We start from the raw sequence: 26,459 nt of genomic DNA, 5'->3' as shown, positions 1-26,459 counted from the left end.
CTTGAACTTATTTCAATTGTATTATACACATCAAACATTTTGGAGAGTATGTGGTTATTGTTCACTACATAGTTTACAATAAACTTAGTGAACCATTAGGATAGGGACATAAAGGTGAAGTCCTAGCCTAGTTTCCGTCTCGTTAAGTGGTTTAACACTTCAACACTCAATGATTCAAAATCATCATAAGTCCATGTTGATGGACTATTTTTGTCAACTAACCATTATGTTCTAAACATAATTACAAACTTTCAAGAGTTGTACAAGGCAACTCTTATTTCTTCATACAACAAATTGTAAGTGAAGAATCATGGCACATTAAGTGTCCATGCCTTTGTGCTTTCTTCTCAAGTTCTTTGTTCATATAACAAAGAAACAAGCACTAAGTGTTTGCATTGACTAAGAGTTGTTCAAAGCAACTCCTATTTCTTTATACAACAAATTGTATTTGAAGAATTATGACATTAAAAGTGTTGTCCTCTTTATGATAGACCTTATCTAACATGTTCTTCCAATGATACATTATCAATAGGAAGATTGTGAGGATGAGACTACTTAGGTACATTTACAAGCCATTTAAGACAATCTATGGTTTTGTAGTACCAAGTCCGGAAACTAAAGCTTTCGGCTTTTATTTGTCAAGTGTTGGATAGCATTTACAAATATATTGGTAAACAAATACATAACGAATATAAATTGATTGATTTTAAGCCATTTGATCCGGGTCTTTAAATCAAATAGCACCACCCACTATTTTTGGCAAATTCCATATCCCTCATTGGAATTCGAGAGTTTTGGATGAAACTCTTAGTAGGGTATGGGAGACTCACTACTACCAAGCCCACCTCAGAAGAAAATCATATTGGCTAGCGTTAATAATAATGAGAGAGTACGCTTACTCATTTGCATCTCTTGCAAGTACCCATCTAGTTTGGCCTCTAGAGAATGATGCCTCAGAAGAATATCATATTGGCACATTGCACTTAGTTAAGTCATTCCCACCATGCTAGTTCAAGTAGGGGTTCAAGAATGGCCTCAGAAGAATATCATATTGACCACACTCGTTGCCTACCTTCACTTCATCATATGTGTGTAGGCTTCTCCTGAATGTAAGCACATACTTTGCAACCCCAGAACTGGACGAATACGGTGTATGAGTCACAAACGATTGAAGCCTACCACGGTGGAAGGCCACGAAAGAGTGTTCAAAGCACTCTCACGCTTTTCAACTTAATAATGGTTTGGTTGAGGGTTTTAGGTCTCATCACATATAAACATACATTTTAATCTCTATTAAAACAATTTTGGTCCTATTACAACTATTGGTCCATATGATGGTTTTTAGTTGTATATAATACTCCCACTATGCTTATAAAACGTTTTTAAAGCAAGAGTATATGATACTACTAACATAACCTTTGCATTCATTTGATGGACTATATAGTTGCCTTAGGGCCTTAGGATGACTATGAACCTTTGTTTAGATTCAACACGAGCCTTGTGTTGAATCTCGGTCTAGGGATGGTGATTGATTTTAGTTACACGTTTAATCACATTAAGGCGTGTTGTCTTAGGGGCGTTGGACCCAACTACTTCATTTTCATGCATATCAAATAAAGCAAGAAAGAAGTACTTCAAAGTAAAGGTGAGCTTATGCTCATTACAACATTTGCATAAAACAAATTACCTTAAAGTAAAGAAGGGCTTATGCCCTTTTACAACATTTGATCAAATCAAATTACAACCAAAATCTAATCTACACATTCCCATGGTTCAAACAAATTTGAAACGGCCTTTCACATAGCTCAATTATCGTAGGCTTAGGTTCATAATCACCCTTTAATTAATTAACACTTTAACTAATTAAATTGAATGCAACATTTTCATTTGGTTTTTGTATCCATAAAATTGATTTAAATGGAGCTAATGAAATGAAAATCCAATTCTCATTTAAAGAGACAAAACAATTTTGTTCTCAACCTAATTTGGGCCAAAATGCAATTACCACAACCTTTGGGCAATATTGCAAAAACATAAACTTTTGGGGTCACTTTGTAAGAACACAAAAGTCCACTACTTCATGTAATTACACTAGAACCCAAAATTTAAATAATGCAAAAACTTCATTAAAGGAGCAAAACAATTTGTCCTTTAGCGTTTTTGGACCTAAACGTAAAAACGTAAACTTTTGGGCTAAAGTGCAAATACACAAAAGTATCAAAACTTTATGTAATTGCATAAAAGCCCCAAAAGTACCCTACATGTAGGGTGGCCGGTTTTGGAGAGGAGATGTGAGTGATGTGTGTGTTGATTTGTGAGTTTTGACATAAAGCATGCAAGTGCACAAGTGGTGTGTGTGAAAGGGAATTAATCCTTTCACACCCACCATTATTTCTATCACCATTTAAACAAATATCTAACACATTAAATCATTTGAAAAACATAAAACATAAACTTTATGAAATAAATCAAAACTTTGAATCAAAACACAAAACTTTTTGTTCTTGGCAAAAATGTCAAGAACAATGAAGAACATTCATGAAAAACCCAAAAAATTTCCATGAACATTTTTCATCCAAAAACATCCCAAAACCATTCAAACTTAAGGGAAATAACATATAACCAAACTAGGGTACATAGGGGTTCCAAAAGTCAATTGAAAACACTTTTAACAAGTCAAACAAGAACCCAAAAATCCACCCTTTGGATTTGGCCGAAAATTCCCAAAATCATGGCACCAAATTTTAGCTCCAATATTCATGCTCATATGAACTACATTTACAACATTTGAGATGGCAAATTTTCTAACAAAATTTACATTCAAAGAAACAAGAATAAAGCTTGTAACATATTACAACTTTTAAATCACAAACTATGAACTACAAAACCCAAAAGGATTCACCAACTACTAGACCTAGGCTCTGATACCACTTGAATGATGATTTTGTGAAAACATGTTCATTTGAATAACATCTATAGCATGCATTTAACAATTAAAAGGCGGAATCATACTTGCATGCATTCAAAAATAAAACATTAACCATGAAATTCAAAGCCTAGTAGATTGGTGAACCAAAACTCAACTCAAAATCAAAGTGAGTAGAAATTTACCTTTGTAGATTCCTCTTTGCATAAGCAAAGGCTAATCACCCAAAGAGAGGGTCTTCATTCCTTGCATCTAAAATCTATGGATTTGGATGGATGAAAAGGTTTCTCCAAGTTCCCAAAATTGAGAACCTCTAAGTCTCCACACCAAGGAGAGATTGGAGAAGAAATGAGTGACCTTGGAGTAGTGGGATTGCTAGATGCACCCTCCAAGGGGGGCCGGCCTCCTAGAGAGAAAAGGAGAGACAAGTTCTCACCAATTTTCTCCAAAAGAAGCCCTTTTTGAATTTAGGCTATAAAGTCCTTTATATAGTCACTTCAAATAAGTGACCTAAAGAACCAAAAGGCCATTCTCTCTAACATGGCCGGCCATAAGGGTTTTATTGGGCTTTTGGGCCTTTGTGAATTAAGTTGTCATACAACTTAAGTCAATGGGCTTGACGTTCGAAGCCCATTGGGCCTTGAGGCCCAAAACTAACCCGTGGTCTTTTAACGAACTTTATTCGTTTGATTAATTAACATATTAATTAATCCTTGCCATAAATAATTAAACCATTTAATTATTCTTACTCATCTCCATTGTTTCTTCAATCTTCACCTTACACGGTGTACGATCCATTAGGTTCCTTTTAGCGAGGCAGTGGGCGATTAAAACCATTTCACATCGATTGTGAATTGAAACTTACTTTCAATTCTCCCTTTAGTGATTATACACGTTTAGGGCTTCCACAAATCATGAGTGACACCTAGCAGCATATCATGGTTACCCAAGCTAATCAGAAGAGGTGGAGAACCTATTCAGTTTAGGATTACAAATGCAATACGGTCTTTCTCTAATACAATACTCTTGACCACATTGTTTGGTTTGATAGTTTATTTATTCATGTCTACTATCCAATGTGATTCGTGTGCTTATATGATTACCTTGAATGTGATTTGGAACGACTTCCTAAATCTCATTCATACTCTGGCCAGAGATTCCAAATCATATCATAGAGTATTCTCCCTCAAACGGTTTGAAGGTTAGAGATCCCTTGTTGCACATTCACTTGCCTCCATAGCTAAGTGGCTTAACCCCAACGATGCCGTGAACACCCGCGGATGGGGTGACTTTGACATAATCAAAGATCAAAGACTTAACCACAAGACAGCTGTGATGCCTCAGGTCAAAGAACTACTTTGCATTATCCCAACCATGAGTTCTCATGTGACATGAATATGAGAACTCTTCGTTGATCGTGTTCAGTGAACTCATTCTCTATTGAGCACCTACGTACTTGTCTTGATGTCACACACACCAATGACTCGAGACTAGTCACTCTCCCTGAGAGAAGACACAACACGTACTGATCTTAACGGACTGTCAATGCCCAATTGGCAATCCTATGATCAGGAACGTTTAGGATGTGTCTACGAAAGAATGGTCTCATGAATCTAACTTCTTTAGATTGCATTCTCCCAATCACATATTCCTTGGACTTATCGTTTAAGCATATAACATTTATATGAGACGGCTCAAACAATAATCTTTGCCCTTTATATTTAAACTAGATTAGTTTAACATGTGAAATGTCCGTAAAGTATCATCATATGATTGGCTTTAGGGCACATTTCCAACATGCAGGGCCTCTCCATCAACCATATTGTATAATTCCTTTGATTAAACTTGTTCCTCTTATTGAAGACAACCCTTTGATAAGATATATTGTCACAAGGATCAGTTAAAGTGTGACACCAACCTGGTTGCTGGAAAATCTGGTCATTTGCTATGCAATTAGGAAAGAAAACAACATCAAGGTGTACACCAACCCTATTACACAATTCCTGATTCAATTTTGATAACAAGCTGGTGAAAATAAAATAGTCATGCTGGGAAATGGCCATGACTGTGAACGCACAAATGTGTAACAGTGATAAGCAGATGAACTGCTTGATAACATTGATATGACCCAATGTCCCATTCTCCTCAGTGAAACTAGCTGCAATATCTTTAGGTAAATAACGACAAACGAGTACAACAATATCCAAGGCTTACAGGTTGCTACTCAATGACATATTATCCCTATTATGCCTCTTAGACATATCATTAAACAGATGCAATGCATAGAAATTTTTCTTCGCAAATTTACCCACAAGATACCAATTAACCCATCCAAATTTATCTTTCAGGTATGCACCATAGTAATCAGTTAAAAGAGAAGGGAATTTAGCCTCCGGAGTTGTTGAAATGATACTCAAATTAAGAACTACCTCAGGTCCAGTTTTCGTAGTATTGGAGAACGAGTGCTTATGGAGTAGCTATGGAGCAGAGATCATCGTCTTCGATTCGGAAGCAATACTGTAGATGCAGCGGAGTTGTTCGAGTGTGGCTTGACGGCCGAATTTGCCAGTGCTCGCAACATCGGTGAAGATGAGAGCAATGACGGAATGGAATTGGTGTGGATTGTCGACGAAATTCGTAGTGGGTTGCCGTCTCCGTTGTGAGGTTTTTAGTGACCGACCTCGATCGATTCAGCTTCCTCGGAACATATTGAGGCTGGATTAGAATCTCCCTCAACGCTGAGAGCCAAGTCATGGTGTAACTGAGCAAGGTCACTGCAGATTTCTGCGAGGACAAGATTCATAACCTTGTGAATGGCAGTGAGTGCAGAATCCATAGCTTCGCGGATCGCATCACGGATCGCAACACGCATCGAAGCTTCAAAGGAGTCGATTGCAGCTGAGAGGTGCACATCCATGGCAAGAAGGCGGGTTGAGTGGGCGTGCACATGAGGGAAACTAGGATTCGAGAAGGATGATACCATTGATAAGACCCAATTCTCAATTCCTTTAATCAACCTGCAAGTAGCACAAGAAAACTATGGAAGAAGAGGGAAGGAGAGATGAAGGAGCAGAGCTCCAAATATTTTTTCATTTAATTTCTTTGTTGTAAAATCTGATCTCCCTTTTACATCCAAAGCATGAGCTTATATAAGTTTTCACTAAAACAAATTGCCAGCTGGCAATAACTAATCACTCCTTAATACTCATATTTAGTCTGCTATTACATCACTAATTGTGATCGAAATATAGGATCATAACGCCGCCTCTCTCCCCAAACCCCCGCCATTCTCTCTCCTAATCACCACTCGCCGGCATTTCCCAAGCTCAAACCACAATCCTGTGAATCCCTAAAATTGCTGCCATCAATTTCGTCTCCGAGTTTACAATTCCAATGCCGCTCTGCAACCAAACGACGCTGTCAGTGGTGCTTTCAATTTGGACTATATCCTATCGATTAGTTTTTGTGCATTGCGTCGTCGGCGGTTGTTTCGATGGGTTTCGCTATGAATTGCGCGGCTATGAGCTTAAATAAGACGTCTTTTGTGGCAATGGGAAACTGGGGTCTAGCGTCTTGGGCCCTGGCGTTGGTAATGGTTGTTGGGATTGGGGCGTGGATTCAGCGGCTGCAGTGGAGGTGGATGTGTAGGGAGTCGGTGAAGGGCGGGATGGAGGTGAATTTGTTTGAGAGAATTGAGAAATTGGAGGAGGATTTGAGGAGCTCAGCCACAATCATGTGTGTCTTGTCAAGGCAGCTTGAGAAATTGGGGATACGGTTTCGGGTTACCCGTAAGGCTTTGAAGGAGCCCATTGCTGAGGTGATGTCAAATTTTGGATGATTAATAAGTTTGGCGTATGGTTTTCTGTTTATTTTAATGTACACAACCTTTTCGGAGAACCATTGTTTGATATAAAAATGAAAATACTTGAATTTTTTTACGAGAATTTGCCTTTCTAGTTGGCATGTAAATTGCTTGCTTTAGAAATTTTCCTTTCTCACGGGAAATGTATAAATTGATAAGAATGTTTGATTATAGTGTAGTGGGTTAAGGTTGATTATAGTTTAGTACAAAGGCAAAAATGATATGAGGTTATAGTTTTGTTTGAGTTTCTGTTCATAAGTAATATGTAGTAACTCGAAAATGACATGATTAGTGTGTATATTGGTTTAGTTTCTGGTTATCTTACATTTTAAACTAAACATATTGAGTTACTCTTGACTAGTACTTGATATGAACCCAAAATGTCATAGCTCCAATGCGATGCAATATAACTTGATTGCACATTTAATAGTTGTATCGATTGAGTTATCTGTTACTTTTTAAGTTCCCTATATAGACTTACCTCTGAGGGAACAAGAATATGTGATACACAATATATGGTTAAGTTAGTGACTATTTGATTGGGAGCTTCGTGCTGTTGGTTTTTGAATAACTCATTTTGTTATTTGTCAAATTGTGGAAATTATAGTATATGCTCACTTTTGGATCTTTCATCTGTCTGTGTCCAATTGATTGAGTTTTCTCCACCTAAATGTTCAATACAACGCCCATAAATGTGAAGTATCTTAAAAAGATTGAGATTGGTTATTTTTATTATTGGAAGGTAACATGGCTAGAATATGTTCGTTATAGCTTAGTAGGATTAAACTCATTGTTCGAATGGTGTCTAAATTTTGTGTATTACATCACCACACCCTTGTTGGTTTTATTCTGTCTAATAATCGCCACCACTTTCATTGATTAACTGGTTATGATTTAAGTCAAAATTTGAAGTTACTTGTGGAAACCCATCATTCCCTGTTTGTTTAACGCCTTTGTTTGCTTTTGTCATCATTAAGCTCAAAATAAGGGTGAAGTCCATGATTCTAACTTGCATCAGGCTAAGTTTGGCGCATTGCAATTAGTGTGTGTGTGTGTGTGTGTGTGATAATATTGGCATGTGCCTATGATTTAAGGTACATGTTTATTTTCTTTGCAGGTTATAGTTTTGCAGTACTTGTATATCCCTTAAATCAGATCCCTTAAAATATGGAAACAGATACTACGTAAAAGCTAATGCTGTACGATTTTAGTGGTCAAATTAGTGTATCATTTTAGAGTGCTGAACAAGGTGAGGACTTTATGTGCTTACTTGTAAACATGTGAAACTATCTCATGAAGCACCTCTTAGAGTCTCTGCACAAAAGTGCTCCTGAGTTCAAGACTCTCTCCTATCCCCCCAAAGAAAAAAGGGAAAAAAGAAGCTAATATCTCTTTGAACATATGGCATCTGGTATATGTTATTTACTCAATTTTGGTCCATTGGAATTTTTAGGGCAGATAACATTGGATGTAATATCTGTATGGTAACTGGATACTAGTGGATGCTTAACATGTTGTTCCCAATCAAGTATGAGTAACGGTTATAAATAAAGGAAGATTGTCGTGTATGGGTATATGCTTGGCCCAACTGCTGAATATGCTAGGATTCTTTTCATGAAGAATAATAAAATAGATCTGTAAAATAATAATAGCTATTCAGAATTCCCAAGTTCTGTGGTGATCTGTACAGGCAAAAGAGGCAACCCATTTCATCGTCATCAGTATGTTTGCCTGGTGACCAAATCCTATTTTCAGGCTTTTCAGCTACTCTCTCCCCACAGCAAAAAAAAAGGACGCATTGTTCTCCTTTCCCTGCATGACCATTAATCATTGTGGAATGTCAAAGTTCATATCCATGCAAACAAAGACACTCAAAGACTCAAAGTTAGAACCCAATGAACTTCTTGGAATTTGGTTCTGTTGAATCTATTGTAGCTCCTGAAATAATTTTGTCGAACTGTAGACCCTAGACACTCAAAGACTCAAAGTCAGAACCCAATGAACTTCCTGGAATTTGGTTCTGTTGAATCTATTGTAGCTCCTGAAATAATTTTGTCGAACTGTAGACCCTTTTGCAGCTGATTAGAACATGTTTAAAGAACTTTGGACACCTACTGGCAGATGCAAGATAATGTGGGTAATGATATCAGTGGTAAGCAACATGGGTAAAGTTGGTAAAACAAAATACTCAAGGCTCTTTGGCTATGAGCATGTGACAGGTTTAAATGGTTAGGACTTATGGACTTTTACTGCTAACCCTGAAAAATGGATCAATTTACGATGTTGAAATGCAGAAATAGTTCAATGTTGTTTGATTAAAGTATCAATAAACTTGTATCAGATAATATTGCAAGTTGATTATCTTGTACATCATCTAACTATTTTGTTGTTTCTGAGGACTACAGCTTTGGCTCAAAAGAATTATGAGGCCACTCGAGTATTAGCAGCACAAGAAGACATTTTGGAAAAAGAGCTTGGAGAAATTCAAAAGGTTTTGCTGGCTATGCAGGTGAGTGTTCTCCATTCCCGGGTGGTGGATAAACTTCCATGGACTTCCATTGAGAATTGACTGTTTTCAATGATTTTGGGAATAATATATTAACTTCCATGGAGTTCTTCCATTAGTGATTCAGCTGGTAGAAAAAGATCGTTGATTAGTTTGGTTATTGTCCCTTTTACAAGCTAAAATGCCAAGGTTATTGGACTTTCCGAGTGTTTCCATCTGTTTGTGATTGGACACTTATTTTCTTTTCAAATCTGTCATGAATTCTCTTAGTTAGCAAAAAATTATTTATTTATTGTGAGGTTCGATTTTTTATGTTTCACCAATTGTTATATGCAGGATGAGCAGTAGCAAAAACAACTTGAGCTAATTCTTGCAATTGCGACTTCTGGGAAGGTTCGGGAAAGTAGACAGGTACACAACAATTAACAAAGTACCACCGTAGTACCTAATTCAAGCGAGGAGGATTCAAAACAGAAGGAAGCCCACCAAATATAGACCTAGTTTGGGAGTGAGGTGCTTAAAAAAAGCACCCATGAAAAAAAGCTGTGAGGGTTTTAGGTGTTTGGTAAACTAAAAAAAAAGGGCTTATTTTGGAAGCTGCTGTGAGAATAAGTTGAAATCAAAGGAAAAAGCTGAAGCTGCTATTTGCAGCTTTGGAAAACTGGTTTTTTTTCAAAGCACACGGAGCTACAGTGCTTCTTTAATGAAAAGACCCACTATTAGACTGTTTTTTTTTCCAAAAGCACTTTTACAAAAAAGTTTACCAAACACTCTGCTCATTTATTTCACAGCCGCTTATTCTCACAGCACAACCGCTTATTCTCACAGCAGCTTTTTTCAAAGCACAGCAATACCAAACCAGCCCATAGTTTTTGGATGGAAGCAAAGCAGACTTCCAAGGATTTTGGAGCCACAAATTCTCACGTAATCAGTATTCCAACATTGTTAATGACAAGCCAAATACGCGGGTTTGTATTCCTCTCAAACAATTGTCGATGCAGCTTTGTCGCGGGGGGTATCGGGTTTTCAGCCAAGAGAAAAGTTTCTTAGGCTTGTTGGATGTATGCAGTGCTGGGTGGTAAAGGATAATCAACAAAGAAAGTATAATTGTAAAACAGAAGTGCAACCATTTGAGCCTCGCTCGTGTTGTGTAATTGTCAGTTGCGTAGTCATCCTATTTCTTGACACAGTTCATATATTTCTGGTTTGCAGGTTCATCTTGGTCTCGTGTAGTGTTGTCGGCTTCTAACCAAATCTTCAAAACCTGATTATCTCATAATGTTTGGCCCCTATATCGGTCAGGGTGAGGCTTACCTAGGTCAAACTTTGAGCTGTTTGATCATCATTTCATTTTTAATTTTAATTCTCTTTTTGGTTAGACGCAAAGATGAGAGAAATGAGTGCAATACTCAAGTGGACCAATGCCCAATTGACCTTGTTTTATCTTGACATATCATGGCCCAAATTGTCCAACCGCGTCCCTTTTGCTAGTATCGGGCCAAACTACACCAACACTCTCCACGTTAAGAAATTTATAGACAGAAAAAGAGTAATATGAATATGCTTACGCTGGGAATAGTTATTAGCATTACAATATAGAAATAGCTTTTAGCACTGCAAAGTTATCATACATTGTTTCCTTGTTTTTTTCCCTTCTTTTATGGATAATGCTAGACTACTCAAGGATTAGTACAAATTCCTACTCAAAATTCTGTGACTGAGTCACAGAACTTCGTGCTTATAAGTGAAACCAGTAACCAATCATATTATAAATTACTATGTAAGGATCATTTTTGCAAGTAAAAAACAATCAATAAAACTAAGAACATTTAGCATTAAACTATAGTAAATAGATAGACGATTCATTTCTTTTGGTTAATAAACTAAACTAGTATTTTAAAAATGTATTATTATTAAAGAGAGGGGACCCACCCCTAATCTTTGAGCTCTCTTGTTATTTGTATTGTTCATTGCAAGTTCTTTACGACGCCGTATGAGCAGCCTTCTTCTAGCGCGGGTATCGGCTCACGAAGCACTGCAAGTACAGAGAATACCAGTCCGCTACTTGCAGAGAGACTTTGAGTGCGAAAGAGATGGAGGAATTGAGGAAACTGGAAGATGTCCAGAGAATGCTGACGTTTTTACAATCTCGAGGCCTTCTAACGACGTCGTCGCATGACGACTCGAGTTCCTTTCTCGCCAAGCTCATCCTCTTCCTAGTATTCTTCCAACTTTTGCTCCTTCCAACATTTTTAATTTTCAAGTTTTAAATTCAATTATTCACCTTTAGTTTTTAATATAATTGTTTTCTTAATTTTACATAGGAACTAAATTTTATTAATTTTGTGATTAATTTTATTTTATTTTTGGAAATGGTATGGCAAAGGAACAACCATGTGGAGAGCTTGATTTGGGGAAAAAGTGCAGTTTGGTTTCAGAATATATGCCAAGGGTAAGCACTGTATTATGATTATCTGATTTTGTTTAATTTTTGGATATCATCAGAAATAGGGTGTGCTTACTTTACTTGTTTCACAGATTTCTGCTGCATTTCTTGAGGAAGCATCCAAATGCATTACCGGCGAAGGTAAACACCCCCGTACTTTGTGCATTCGACACTTAATTGATTTCCGTTGCGTTAATAGGATCCGATACTTTAAAAGATAGTCTGATTATTGGAGTAGGTTAATGGGTTCATTAGGTGCGCGTGCTCAACATTATTTCGTGCTGGTTTGGTTTTGCCAAGATAGGGTTTACACTTTTTGTACATTTATGTTTCTGAAAGGTGTAATTGGGAAAGGAACGCGTGGAGAGAATTACCATTCTCCCTGTGTTGCATTTTTATGAGGTTTTGAGTATTAGCATTGTGAGTGCAATCCTAAGTGTGAATATGTGATCTTTGTATTCTTGATTTTGGTTGCACCTAAGTTACGTTGTCTTATGACCTTTCAGTCTTCTTCTTGATGCTCATTCTCTGTGAGCTGATTTGCCTAATTTTGTTTGGGACAAGTATATAGAAGTTTCTTCACGTATTGCAATAGCTTTTGGCAAAAAAAGAAAAAAAAAAAAAAAAAGAAAGAAAAAGTAAAACAATATGGTATGATCCATGCTTTTGCATTTTTGCAGGCCATGGAGAAAATTGTGAAAATGCTTTGCAGTTTGACTGTGGCCATAAGCTGGAGTCTAGTTCATTGCACACTGATTTTGAAGAGATGGCTATGGTTGGACTGGACGCAATGCAACGAGCAAATTCTACCCTTGAAGATTTTGTAAGCAGGCTTTGTTGTTGAAGATAGATCCTACATTATATATCTATATATATATATATTATATGTATTATATGTATTTATATATGTATGTGTTGGATTAGGCAATATTTTATGCAATGAATATTAATTAGTGAGCACTGAGTTGTAGGATGAAGGAATGACTAATTGCAGATTTCTTAGTAGTAAAGCTAACATGTCAAGCTTACCAATCCCAATCTTCAACTTTTACTTTCTGTATCAAATTTTTACTGGGCAATTTGGTTGCCCATGGAGAATGCAGATTATATGTATATCTGATAGTATTATATGCATATCTTATATTTTGTCTAAGTTTTTGAAGGTAAAGTCATCTAGAAACTTAGATCAACAACCTCATTTACCACCTTTTTTTTATAAGAAAATTAAATGTTTCTTAAAGTAGGAGTTTTAGTATGATGTTCTGTGGTAAATAGTCGATTGATACAATTTTCAAGGGATGCAATAATTTCGTGTGCTCCCTTCATAAGTTTATGATATATCACTTAACCCATAATTGAACATTATGTATATCTTGCTATTTATGTCTCTGAAAAGCTGATACAGTAGTCAGATTTTGCAGCAGTATAGTTGTATGCTACCGGTTATCTTTCCCCCTACATACAATTGTATGCCTTCTGGCAAAAATTCACCATCAATGTGTGTCAATTGTCAACTATAAAATAATTTGGTCAGGTGGTGTTGTAATCTTGAACTCTTTTTTTTTCAGTGCAGATCTTATTTTATGTTCCATGGAATGGATATAAACAAACCACAGTCAATATTCCAATATCTACCTATGCTTTCATTCACAGAAAGTTACATTTATCAGGTAGTAATCACAGTTGTGCAATGAAATTCCGTGTTATTTTTTTCCCTTTTTCTTTACGAGAAAAAGGTTCTCTTTGTTCTGTTCTTGTTTTTTCCCACAAGGGGAAGTGATGAATCAAAGCATCTTCCAGAATGGTTTTGTTATTGAACTTGTCGGACGTTCTTCTTGTTCGTAACGTTTTGAAACAAAAAAGGACTACTTTGAAAATAGTGATTGTTTTTATTTTTATTTTTTTAAGAAATTCCAACCTTGATTTATTCATTATGCAACGGTATGATGAATAGAGTTGTCACCACTTGATCTCTGGTTGTTGAGTTTCTATATTCCTTCCCTTTTGTTGCTTTCTCTTACCATCATGGTTTCATTATTACAGCTTGATGCTTTGAATGAGAAGACACTTCATGCAGCAAGCAGTGAATTGACCATTTCAGAAAGAGGAACTGAGGCGGTAGTGCTAACTGCTAAGAACTTGGGAGAAGTAATCACAAAATTATTTTAGCTAAGTAACTTTTACTTGACCAAATATCTTTTGGGATGCAGGAAGGTCAGTGGCTAATTGCTCGGTGTGCAAGTGCATTTAAGGGTGCGCCATTCAGACCACTGTCATGTGCACTTGAATGTCATGGCCTTTTGACAAAGAGGTACTGCATCGTGCTTTCTGATTTTATTCTTTTCTTGGGGGAAGATAAAAGAACTCTGAACTTATCTTGTTTGTTGCACTTCCGTTTAATGGAATCAGGATGCAAGATGAGTTTAAATCTGGAGAAGAGTATTGGGCGCTGGAAAGAAAGCTTTGTTATGCACTGATGAATAAAATGGAGGTACGGATATTATCTGGTGTTATTAATTTTTTTAATTTTGTTGATTTCAACATGTTTATCAGAACTTGGTGCAGAAATTTCTCGTAAAAAAACACAAACTGTGCATTTGTTACGTGTAGGTTATATAATGTTATGACAGTGCAAAAGGTTGTTGAACCACTAATCTAGGGTGGATAATTTTAGCAGGTAACTCATTTCAAAGTAACATAGAATAGGACTTTTACTCTAAAATGATGTATAACAGGTCTCCTTGGTTTCAAAAATAACATATGGCAATAAGAAGAAACTGAAAGAGAGAACCAAGGGAGATGAGAAATGATTTGATTGCTTGGGGTACATTCAAGTTACCCCATTGTGCCTATGAACATACCTGCTTTGAGAAAATATAGTCTCGTTTAATTTGCATCGACAATCAAGGCAATGCAGCACCACGTAATTTTAAATATATCTATGTTTTTCTAACTCTAAATTAATACGGCAAAACTTTTCCATTCTCAGCCACCTATCTCAACAGTGTGTGATTCAGTAGTTTTATGAAGTTAAATATAACTTATATTATTTTAGTTTATTGGCTTAATAAGTAGCTGACTTGACACATCCAAACCTTGGATTGTCCTGTACAAAGACCCAATTGTTTCAAGTACCAACCTCCTGCATCTTGTTGCCACTGCAAAAGTCACCAAGTTGATATAACTACAGATTGTACTTCTCTTGTTTAATTTTCACTTTTAATTTGAGGTATTGAGGGTTTACTGGTTATAAATTTTGTACTTGTAGAAACTCATTTTAGGTTCATTCAATTTATAGGAGTTATATAGCAGTGAAGCATAGGCATGTTCAAGGTTTCATTTTTAAGCTGATGATAAAAATTGGAATGCAGATAGTTGTTGAAGATGTTGTAAAGGCAATTCATCTGAAATCCTTTGATTATCGTGTGCTGAATCTTTTACTGTACCAGATTAGGGGTGAAGAGGTATAGTAGCTTGTATATTTGTATCCATTTTCATAGTGAATAACCTCATACTGATTTTAGATTGCTTTTCTTTGTATATATCTGTGTTTACATGTAGCGTATGCATATTTATGTATATGTGTGTCCATGTCAATTTCGTTGATGACATCTAAATTGTTCATAAATAAATATTTTCACTGTATGTCATTCTTAAATTGAACAAAATTGTGGCATGGATGTTTTTCCCCGTATTGAACTCCGCCGTGTAAGTTTATCTTACATTGCCGGTCCCAAGCCCGGATAAAGGAGGAGGGGGAGGGCGTCAGGTAGTCGACAGCCGGCACTCCATGATTACGTCGAATCCTTATGAAAATGAATCCAGAACGAAATTGCGCTAAAGCTAGGGCGTCACCCGTAAGTGGCGCGCTGTGTGGCCCGAGCACAGTGATAAGTGAGCAAGGGTCGCTGTATCTCCATCGGCACCCGGATGCAGTGTTAAATGAGCAAGGGGGCTATAGAAACTTCTTTTCGAACGACTCCACTCAAAGTTGTTTGGGAGCATATGCTCCTATCAACTTTACACGGGACACACAAAAGAAGTACTTTGATCCTATTAGACGGGGAAGGGTGAAGAAGCTAGGACAGAAGGGTAGAGTTCAAGAGAGCAAAATGCGTTTAGGAACGTGGAATATAGGAACCTTGACGGGAAAATCTATGGAAGTAGTAGAAGTTATGGTGAGGAGAAGGATAAATATTATGTGCCTACAAGAAACTAAGTGGGTTGGTCGTAAGGCAAAGGATCTAGAAAACTCAGGGTTTAAACTATGGTATTCGGGCACAAATAGAACGCGAAACGGTGTTGGCATCATCGTGGACAAGACCTTGACACAAGATGTTGTAGATGTCAAGAGGGTAGGAGATAGAATCATGGCAATCAAGATTGTAATAGGACAAGAACTTATCAATGTGATTAGTGCGTACGCACCTCAAGTAGGTTGGATACGAGTTCGAAGGAGAAATTTTGGGAAGACCTTGGAGACTTGGTGCAAGGAATTGCTCATACGGAGAAGTTATTTATAGGAGGAGATTTAAATGGACACGTGGGCAGGGAGACAGGCAACTATGGAGGTTTTCATGGTGGCCATGGTTTTGGGGAGAGAAACGAGGATGGGGAAGCTATCTTGGATTTTGCAATGGCATATGATCTCTTCTTAGCCAACACCTTCTTTAAGAAGAGAGAAGAACATGTGATCACCTACAAGAGTGGGTCGTCAAAAACACAAATAGATTTTCTTCTAATGAGGAAAGGGGATCGTATAACCTGTAAGGATTGCAAAGTTATACCAGGAGAGAGCGTGGCTAATCAACATCGCTTGTTGGTGATGGATGTACATATCAAAAGAGTGAGAAAAAAGAACAAGACTTGGAAGTGCCCAAGGACTAGATGGTGGAATCTAAAAGAAGAAAAACAAGCCATTTTCAAAGAGAAAGTAATCACCCAGTGTGTGTGGGATAGAGAGGGGGAAGCTAACCAAATGTGGGATTCCATGGCTAGTTGTATCCGAAAAGTAGCAAAAGAGGTATTAGGAGAGTCCAAGGGCTTTGCCCCACACCAAAAGGAATCTTGGTGGTGGAATGAGGAGGTACAAACAAAGGTGAAGGCTAAGAAGGAATGTTGTAAAGCCTTATACAAGGATAGGACCGATGAAAATGGTGAAAGGTATAGAAAAGCGAAGCAAGAGGCGAAGAAAGCTGTGAGAGAAGCTAAGTTAGCGGCTTATGACGATATGTATAAGCGACTAGATACCAAAGAAGGAGAGTTGGATATCTATAAACTAGCTAGAGCAAGGGAAAAGAAGACAAGGGACCTAAACCAAGTGAGGTGCATCAAGGATGAGGATGGAAAGGTTCTTGCTACAGAGAACGCGGTTAAAGACAGATGGAAAGGTTATTTTCATAATCTTTTCAATGAAGGACATGAAAGGAGTGCTTCTTTAGGGGAGTTGAGTAACTCAGAAGAGTGTAGAAACTACTCTTTTTATCGTAGAATCCGGAAGGAAGAAGTGGTTGTAGCTTTGAAGAAGATGAAGCATAGAAAGGAAGTAGGCCCAGACGATATACCAATCGAAGTGTGGAAAGTTTTGGGAGAGACAGGTATAACATGGCTCACTGACCTTTTCAATAGGATTTTGAAAACGAAGAAGATGCCAAATGAGTGGCGAACGAGCACTTTGGTGCCTATCTACAAGAATAAGGGCGATGTACAAAATTGCATGAACTATAGGGGTATTAAGCTAATGAGTCATACAATGAAGCTCTGGGAGAGAGTCATTGAGCATAGATTGAGGCAAAAGACACGGGTTTCGGACAACCAATTCGGGTTCATGCCAGGGCGCTCAACCATGGAGGCAATCTATCTCTTACGAAGATTGATGGAAAGATATAGAGATGGGAAAAAGGATTTACACATGGTCTTTATAGATTTGGAAAAAGCGTATGATAGGGTCCCAAGAGACATTCTTTGGAGGGTTTTAGAGAAGAAAGGAGTACGAGTAGCATATATCCAAGCTATACAGGATATGTATGAAGGAGCAAAGACTGCCGTAAGAACTCATGAAGGACAAACCGAAAGCTTTCCCATAACTGTAGGATTACATCAAGGCTCATCCTTAAGTCCTTACCTTTTTGCGTTGGTAATTGATGAGTTAACAGGACATATTCAAGATGATATTCCTTGGTGTATGCTTTTCGCAGACGATATAGTGTTGATAGATGAAACTCAGGAAGGGGTAAATGCAAAGCTTAACCTTTGGAGAGAAGTGTTGGAATCTAAAGGTCTTCGCCTAAGCTGATCAAAGACAGAATATATGGAGTGCAAGTTCAGTGCAAATGGAGGCCAAAACGAGTTAGGGGTGAGGATCGGAGATCAAGAAATACCAAAGAGCGACCGTTTTCGTTACCTAGGATCTATCTTGCAAAAGAACGGAGAATTAGATGGAGATCTCAACCATAGAATACAAGCTGGATGGATGAAGTGGAAGAGTGCATCCGGCGTGTTGTGTGACAGCCGTATGCCACTGAAGCTCAAGGAAAAATTTTATAGGACGGCAATAAGGCCGGCGATGCTGTATGGCACAGAATGTTGGGCGGTGAAGCATCAACACGTACACAAAATGGGTGTAGCGGAGATGAGAATGCTTCGTTGGATGTGTGGGCACACGAGAAAGGATAAGATTAGGAATGAGGATATCCGAGGTAAAGTAGGAGTAGCCGAAATTGAAGGAAAGATGAGAGAAAATCGGTTACGGTGGTTTGGACATGTGCAAAGAAGGCCTACTGACGCTCCGATTAGAAGATGCGACTATGGGACAGAGGTTCAGGGCCGAAGGGGTAGAGGAAGACCTAGGAAAACTTTGGAAGAGACCCTAAGAAAAGACTTAGAGTATTTGGATCTAACGGAGGACATGACACATGACAGAACACAATGGCGTTCTAAGATTCATATAGCCGATCCCACTCAGTGACTTGGATTTTACAAGTCTCCAACCGAGAAGTTTTCCTCACTCGGAAAATTAAGGGAACACTACCTCAACCTACATGCTCCACTCACAAAGCTTCAACAAAAGAAAATTCAAAGAACTTAACGAAGAAGGCTTTGGTGTATTTAACACAATACGTTGAAATGAAGGAAAGCTGATTTATTGATATCCCCGATCAGTTACAAATATGTACATATACTTGAGTCAAAATAAACAAACAAGAGGGAGCCTTCACAAAGGTTGCTTAGAAGAAGTCTCAGCAGTCGGTAAAGCCCCAGAAAGAGAAGGCACCGGAGGGGGATCATTTGGAGCCTCAGTACTGGATAGAACCCTAGAAGGAGGAGGCATCAGAGGTTGATCATTTGGAGCTTCATTACGCGGTTCAGCCCCAGAAGACGAAGGCAATAAATGCCTTTGGAACAAACCCACAAATCTCTGATGATCAAGTAAAACCTGACCATCAGATTCCTTCATCTGGTCAAGCTTCCTCTTCATGTTTGTAGCATAGTCATGTGCGAGCCGGTGCAACTGTTTATTCTCATGCTTGAGCCCTCTAATCTCCTGTTTGAGACTCATCACTTCAGCCGCCAATGATTCAACTTGGCGGGTTCGAGCAAATAGGCGTTGGGCCATATTAGACACAGAACCTGCACACTGAACACTGAGAGCCAGAGAATCCTTAACAGCAAACTCATCAGACCGTTTGGAAAGTAGTCTGTTATCTTTGGGAGTGAGAAGGTTCCTGGCCACTACCGCAGCGGTCATATCATTCTTCATCACGGAATCCCCAACGGTAAGAGGACCAGTAGGGGAGACGAAGGATGGGCGCCATATGTTGTCTGGAGAAGGCGGGGCTACCTCTTCAACAAGGTTCAAGTCAAAACGACGGTCGGAGGGGCCAGACATTTTCAAAGGTGTTGAAGAGAGAAGAGGTCGGACAAATCAAGATCTTAGAAGTGCAAGAATGAAGCTTCTACTGGTGGATATTCAAGTGTGCTTTGGAACTTAATGTCAGCCCCTATAAAAATCTGCACTCGACGAAGCTTCAGAAATCGAAGAGGCGCCTGCTCAGAAATCGAAGAGGCGTTTGCTTTCTCAAAAGCTGGGCTGCTCAGAGACCACGAGGGTCGATCTCAGAAATCGAAGAGGCGTTAGCTTTCTCAAAAGCTGGGCTGCTCAAAGACCACAAAGGCCGATCTTAGAAATCGAAGAGGCTTGCTTTCTCAAAAGCTGGGCTGCTCAGAGACCACGAGGGCCGATCTCAGAAATCGAAGAGGCACCTACTTTTCCAGCCTCGTCAACACCTGTCACACGCACACTCAGCTTTGCGGAAATTATGGGCATTCTGTCGAAGATTTCTGGCGAAGTAGAAAGCACATGAATCGTACTGTTCAATCACCCACTTCCCACACGCAACAGTAGCTCATGGGTACCACAGATAACTTTGCCAAAGTTCTCTGACAAAGTTGAGACACGTGAAGCTTGCAGCTCCCGCTACATCGCTCTGACCAAGAAGGGTAAAAGAATAGCAAAGAAACAACACTACCAAAGTTTAGACACATAAATTTTGAAGGTCTAGCTACCATATTATTACCCACATGGGTAAAGGAACAGTACCACTGCTGGATAATTGGAAAGTCCCGGTGTCTCAACCTCTGTGCTTCGTGGCAAGGTAGATTAGCAAACATGCCCAACCTTTACTCACATTCGAGAAAACACTCCCAACAAGATTGCTTGCTCCAAAATCGAAGAGGCACCGCCCTCCGAATCTCGAGAGCCAGACTCTCAACATGATTACTTTCTCAAAAATCGAAGAGAGGGTAAAGGAACAGTACCACTGCTGGATAATTGGAAAGTTCCTGTGTGTCAACCTCTGTGCTCCGTGGCAAGGTAGACTAGCAAACATGCCCAACCTTTACTCACATTCGAGAAAACACTCCCAACAAGATTGCTTGCTCCAAAATCGAAGAGGCACCGCCCTCCGAATCTCGAGAGCCAGACTCCCAACATGATTACTTTCTCAAAAATCAAAGAGAGGGTAAAGGAACAGTACCACTGCTGGATAATTGGAAAGTCCCTGTGTGTCAACCTCTGTGCTTCGTGACAAGGTAGACTAGCAAACATGCCCAACCTTTACTCACATTCGAGAAAACACTCCTAACAAGATTGCTTGCTCCAAAATCGAAGAGGCACCGCCCTCCGAATCTCGAGAGCCAGACTCTCAACATGATTACTTTCTCAAAAATCGAAGAGACACCGCTCTCCGAATCTCGAGAGCCAGACCCCCAGCATGATTGCTTTCTCAAAAATCGAAGAGGCATCGTTCTCCGAATCTCGAGAGCCAGATCCCCGACAGGATTGCTTGTTCGAAAACCAAAGAGGCACCACTTTCCCAACTTCAAGAGCTGGATCTCCTTGGATAAAGCTTGTCTGTAATCTTCACACGCAACATCAGCTTTCCAGATACCACAGACCACTTTTTCAAAGTGCTCTGACAGAGTTAAAACATGTGAAGCTGACAGCTCCCACTACCGTGCTATGACCAAGCAGGGTAAAGGAATAGCATTATTACTTGATGTTAGGGAGACTCCTATATATGTCGACCTCCATCCCCAACGGACAGGCAGACCTGCAAAAATGCTCAACCCTTCCTCTTATCTGAGAGGGCACTCCCAACGAAGCCTTTCGAAATTTTCAGCTTTCTTTCCCCCCGATAATACCTCTGTAAACAAGCTATACTAGAGCAAGAATATCTCATATCATCAGGGTTAAAAGCAAGAATATCCCATATCATGCTTTTTCCCTGTCTTTTCCTTTGGCCTTGTTCTTACCTGCAAGACAAGGAGAAAGAGAGCAATCAGTCAGCACTTGGAATCAAGCTTCCAGCCAAGAACTGACTGCCTGGAATTACTTACCTGGCATTGCTCTCGAGTACTCATCTTCAACATCTTATGCTTCCAGGGAAGATACCACATCTGCCTGAGGAACAGCTAGGGCAAGTGAGAAGGATACAAGGAAGCATGTGGAGACAAGCGTAACAGCACACGTGCCGATACATCCACTACTATGTCAAAAGCAAAAGTATCCCATATTAGCAGGGTCGAACGTACTCTAGATTTGATGGACTTGTTTTGACCCTCAAATTCTTCAGTCGGCCTTATCCTCTGGAGGAAACCAAAAAACCCTCCAGCCCAGTTCAAGAATAAGCCTGTGGAAAGTTACTTCTTCAAAAGCAAAAGTATCCCATATCATCTCTTCTCATTTTTCTTCTCTTTATCCTTCATGCTGCCTGCAAGATAGGGAGAATGTGAACAATCAGCCGGAGCTCTGATTGCTTACCTTGTCTGTCACCTCTTTCAGCAGATACCTTAGCTCGGCGACTTGGGGGACTCCTACTACATGGTTTGTATCACGTTTGACCAAGCCTGAAACTACAAGTAAGCTTCAAGTGAAATTGATACATTACCTTGTGCATCTCCACCAGTTACAGATACCACCCCTGGATGGAGGAAGAGTACTTCTTGAGAAGATGCCACATCTACCTATGAGACAGATAAGGCAAGTCAAGACGATACCACACTCCGGTACTTAAGTTTCATGGTTACGAGATCATTCTCCCACAATATTTCCTAATGTCATTTGTACTAAATCATTCACTTGTACTCACTAAAGGAGAGCTTGAACCTATGTACTTTTGTAAACCCTTCACAATTAATGAGAACTCCTCTATTCCGTGGACGTAGCCAATCTGGGTGAACCACGTACATCTTGTGTTTGCTTTCCTATCTCTATCCATTTATATACTTATCCACACTAATGACCGGAGCAATCTAGCGAAGATCACAAAAAGTGACCGTTTTCGCTACCTAGGATCTATCTTGCAAGAGAACGGAGAATTAGATGGAGATCTCAACAGAAGAATACAAGCTGGATGGATGAAGTGTAAGAGTGCATCCGGCTTGTTGTGTGACCGTCGTAGGCCACTGAAGCTCAAGGGAAAATTTTATAGGACGGCAATAAGGCCAGCGATGTTGTATGGCACAGAATGTTGGGCGGTGAAGCATCAACACGTACACAAAATGGGTGTAGCGGAGATGAGGATGCTTCGTGGGATGTATGGGCACACGAGAAATGATAAGATTGGGAATGAGGATATCCGAGGTAAAGTAGGAGTAGCCAAAATTGAAGGAAATATGAGAGAAAATCGGTTCCGGTGGTTTGGACATGTGCAAAGAAGGCCTACTGACGCTCCGATTCGAAAATGTGACTACGGGACAGAGGTTCAGGGTCGAAGGGGTAGAGGAAGACCTAGGAAAACTTTGGAAGAGACCCTAAGAAAAGACTTGAGTACTTGGATCTAACGGAGGACATGACACAAAACCGAGTGCAATGGCGTTCTAGGATTCATATAGCCGACCCCACTTAGTGGGAAAAGGCTTTGTTGTTGTTGTTGTTGTTGGATGTTTTTCCCCGTATTGAGGCGTAAGATCATAGGACTTGGTTTGTCTTTTGATAAACAGATGAATTCATGATATCTTTACAATGTTTTGTCAATTCAATTAGATGTTTTGTAAAAAGAACAAAATGGAAAAGAAGGAATAAATTTTCAGTTTTTCATTTTCAACAGTTTAGCTTCTCAAAGATTTATCAAATCTATCAATAATAAAATCAAATAAAAGGTAGTAAAAATACCCCCACCACGGCCACCACCACACACACACAAACACATCACTTCTTGTGCCAAAGTGGTCCCAAACCTTTAATTGCTGTTATTTTGTCTGTTTGGTGTAGCTTATTCTTTTGGCCTCACCAATGTTTAACACGCATATTTCGTTTGGTTAACTGTGTTCTCCTTTGAATCTGTAATTAAGGTTGATGAGCTGCATATGGAATTTTTATCAATCTCAGAATTCCTAGTTGAGGTAGCTGATGATCTGTGAGTACCCTTCATGCTTTTGTTTTATTTTTCAGTCGACTGTCCTAATACATCTTATAGGTCTAAGTGCTCATTATTTCCCCTTACAGCGTGATTAATGTTTGAGTTCCATTCCATTTGTAACTCCATGTAGGTGGAATATTTTCTTGTCCTAGACTGTATCTGTGTTACGTTGCATTTGCTAAATACCTGTGAAGCTTCTTCAAACTTATGCATGAACATATTCCTACGTGTGTTTCTATGTCCTGTCTCTCGAGGAATACTAAGTGCTCTGCTACTTGACATCTACCTTTATCTGTTATTAGCGAACAACTAATGTTATTATTACTGGTAAATTTTTTGCTGCAAGCACATCATCAGTATCATTTGCCATTGAGTTGACAGGATGATGTTGCAGGTTTGACTATGAGGTGAGCTCTTTAATTTGCAGAGTTTATAACTGTTAAGTATCCTGCCCCTTTTATTTTTCCGGTTATAGTTATCCCCTCCCATTTTTATTTGTCCTTATTGGTTCCTCATGCAGGAGGATGTAATAGAAAATAGTTTCAATATATTGCGCATGTTTGTCAAAATGTATGGAGCTTCTGCACCAACTGTGCTGGTGAGTTTGCCAAGCGTTTAATTTTCGCACTGTTTTCTTTATTTCGTAAATGAAACGATTTCTTTATTTTTCTCTTCTTGGTTTGTGTGTGTGCTGGGGGATTTTTTTTTTTTTGGAGGGGGGGGGGGGATTGGAGATTGAACAACCATACCGAGCAATACCACAGCTTCAGACCACCTGAGCTGAGGCTCTTGGTTTCTCATAATGCATCTGTACCTCTGATCTCAGTAAAAAGTATACACTAAAAAAAGGATTCAGTTCAATCAACTCGGTCAATGATTGCAACTTTTCTTGGGCGCTGAGCTATGCATGGACACCTATCGACCTTCGTTTTGGCCGATTCACTTTGAGTACAAGAAGAGGAACTTAGGTAACCTTGCGATTATCTATCTAAGAAGAGGTCCGAAGGAGCACAAAAAACAAATGAAGGGACTTACCCTATTCTATACAGTTAGGAAAGACCCCGACTCGGTATTGTTAAAAAAAATCCAGAGAAATCAGAACCAAGTCAAGTTGATATGGGTCAGATCCTTAGAGATATCAATGGAGAACTACAAATCCAATGACTTTTATCAAGGCTAACATTTATTAGTAAGCCTTCTTGTTTTTTAATCAATCTTCGGTATTCTTACACATACAGCAGCAGCCTTAGATGTATAAGCTTTAATTCCGGTAGACTGAGAGAATGATAGAAAGGTTTTATATGGTTGGTTCTTGGCACAGTGTTGTTGCTATATCGTTTAGCTTTAATATCTTCCTGTCATGATGTTAAGCTTCTACTTAAATTGGAGTTTTGTCAAATTCGAAATAAATCTGACAGCAGTCTTTATTTTTTCCTCTCACAAACACCTACCATTATTTACTGCTTCAGGCAAAATATATAGTTGAGGCTGAAGAGAAGTACAACAATTTACTGAAACGGCTCGATCCACAGCTGTCCTTGAATTACCAGAGAAGATGTGTAGAAGCAACTAAAGAGGGTAGCTTTTCTACGGTCTAATTTTACCACATGTGAAACTGCATCCTCGTTTGTTTTCTGTCAGGTTTCATTGATCGTTGTGAAATTTGAAATTCTTAGGAGGGAGTGCGTCTGCACATCCACTCGGAGCATGGAGTATACCACCTCTAATACTAGACGAGGAATTTTATCGATCCAGTCTGTTAGATCAGAGATAAGAAATTGTAAAACCAGTCTGGATTTTGGTTCAGTGTCAGCATTACAGGTTTTCCTCTGTTTTGTTATGCAAATTTTGCTTCTTTGTTTCGTCGTTTTTTCAGTTTCCTTCCACTGAAACTACATTTGCTTAACCGGTTTTCTGCTTTGTAGATATTTGAACAAAAAAGAGTACTTGACGTAAAACTGGCTTACCGTTGGAACTCGGATCTGCTGCAATCTTTAGTGCCTAAATCTGAGCTACATGGTGGAAAATAGTACTATATGCAAGAGATTGGGTTTTCTATTTTTCTAGGTTGTTAAATTAGAAAGATAATCGCCTGGAAATGCTCAATTGGTATATCACCTTGTGTCTCTCTCTTTCATCACGTGGTCATACAATACAATCGATTGCAAGGAAGATTCTCTTAAACGGCGGTGATGCCACTTCTATCTTATATGGAAATTGTTGTCACCGTTTTGCGTTTGAATAATTCAAAAGTAGTTGAGACTTGTGCTTCATTTGGAACAAAAACAAGAAAAGAAAGTAATATATCCAAATATAATGAGCAGATTGGTGCTTGGAATTCAAAGACTAGGGTGGGTGGTTTTGGGTGGGTGTTAAGAGAGTTTGCTGGGATCTTCAAGCGAGCTGGGGGTGTGGGACCATTGTTGCTGAGGCTGCTGCCGTAAGGCCAGCACTGCTGTTTTGCAGAAATTGCGGCCGCACAAAGGTGGAGGTGGAGTCCGGCTCCCAATCATTGATTCGTATGATTAATAGACAAATGGGCCGGGATGCAATACTAGGAGTGCTGTTTGATATTGATTCTTTAGCTATGCATTTTGATTTTGTTAAGTTCGGGTTCGCTATGCGGGAAGGTAATTTTGCTACTCACAAGGTGGCTTCGTTTGCTACCAAGCATGGTGGCGAGTTCCTTTGGGATGAAATTGGCCCAGATTTTTTATTTAATATTCTTGCAACTGATGTAAACCTTGTCATTCAACTTTAATAAAGTTCTATCTTTTTTGCAAGATGAATATAATGAG

General features: G+C 39.0%; 2 protein-coding genes across 2 annotated transcripts; both read left to right on the top strand.

The window, feature by feature from the left end:
- Positions 1-6,446: 6,446 nt before the first annotated feature.
- On the top strand, positions 6,447-9,642 carry LOC103433948 (uncharacterized). The gene is made up of 3 exons (XM_029105673.1): positions 6,447-6,743; positions 9,130-9,297; positions 9,631-9,642. The coding sequence occupies exons 1-3, from the start codon at positions 6,447-6,449 to the stop codon at positions 9,640-9,642; spliced, it is 477 nt and encodes a 158-aa protein (XP_028961506.1).
- LOC103406075 (uncharacterized) lies at positions 9,095-26,450 on the top strand. The gene is made up of 17 exons (XM_029107980.2): positions 9,095-9,297; positions 9,631-9,705; positions 11,272-11,513; positions 11,681-11,746; positions 11,833-11,881; positions 12,421-12,563; positions 13,309-13,410; positions 13,784-13,858; positions 13,951-14,051; positions 14,150-14,231; positions 15,112-15,204; positions 23,594-23,658; positions 24,056-24,068; positions 24,182-24,259; positions 25,131-25,239; positions 25,338-25,482; positions 25,587-26,450. The coding sequence occupies exons 3-16, from the start codon at positions 11,388-11,390 to the stop codon at positions 25,433-25,435; spliced, it is 1,200 nt and encodes a 399-aa protein (XP_028963813.1). The 5' UTR covers positions 9,095-9,297; positions 9,631-9,705; positions 11,272-11,387; the 3' UTR covers positions 25,436-25,482; positions 25,587-26,450.
- Positions 26,451-26,459: the final 9 nt, after the last annotated feature.

Source organism: Malus domestica, chromosome 01, assembly GCF_042453785.1.
Source record: "Malus domestica chromosome 01, GDT2T_hap1".
NCBI lineage: Eukaryota > Viridiplantae > Streptophyta > Magnoliopsida > Rosales > Rosaceae > Malus > Malus domestica.
Note: the sequence above shows the minus strand (reverse complement) of the source record. Positions and strands in the feature narration are given on the sequence as shown.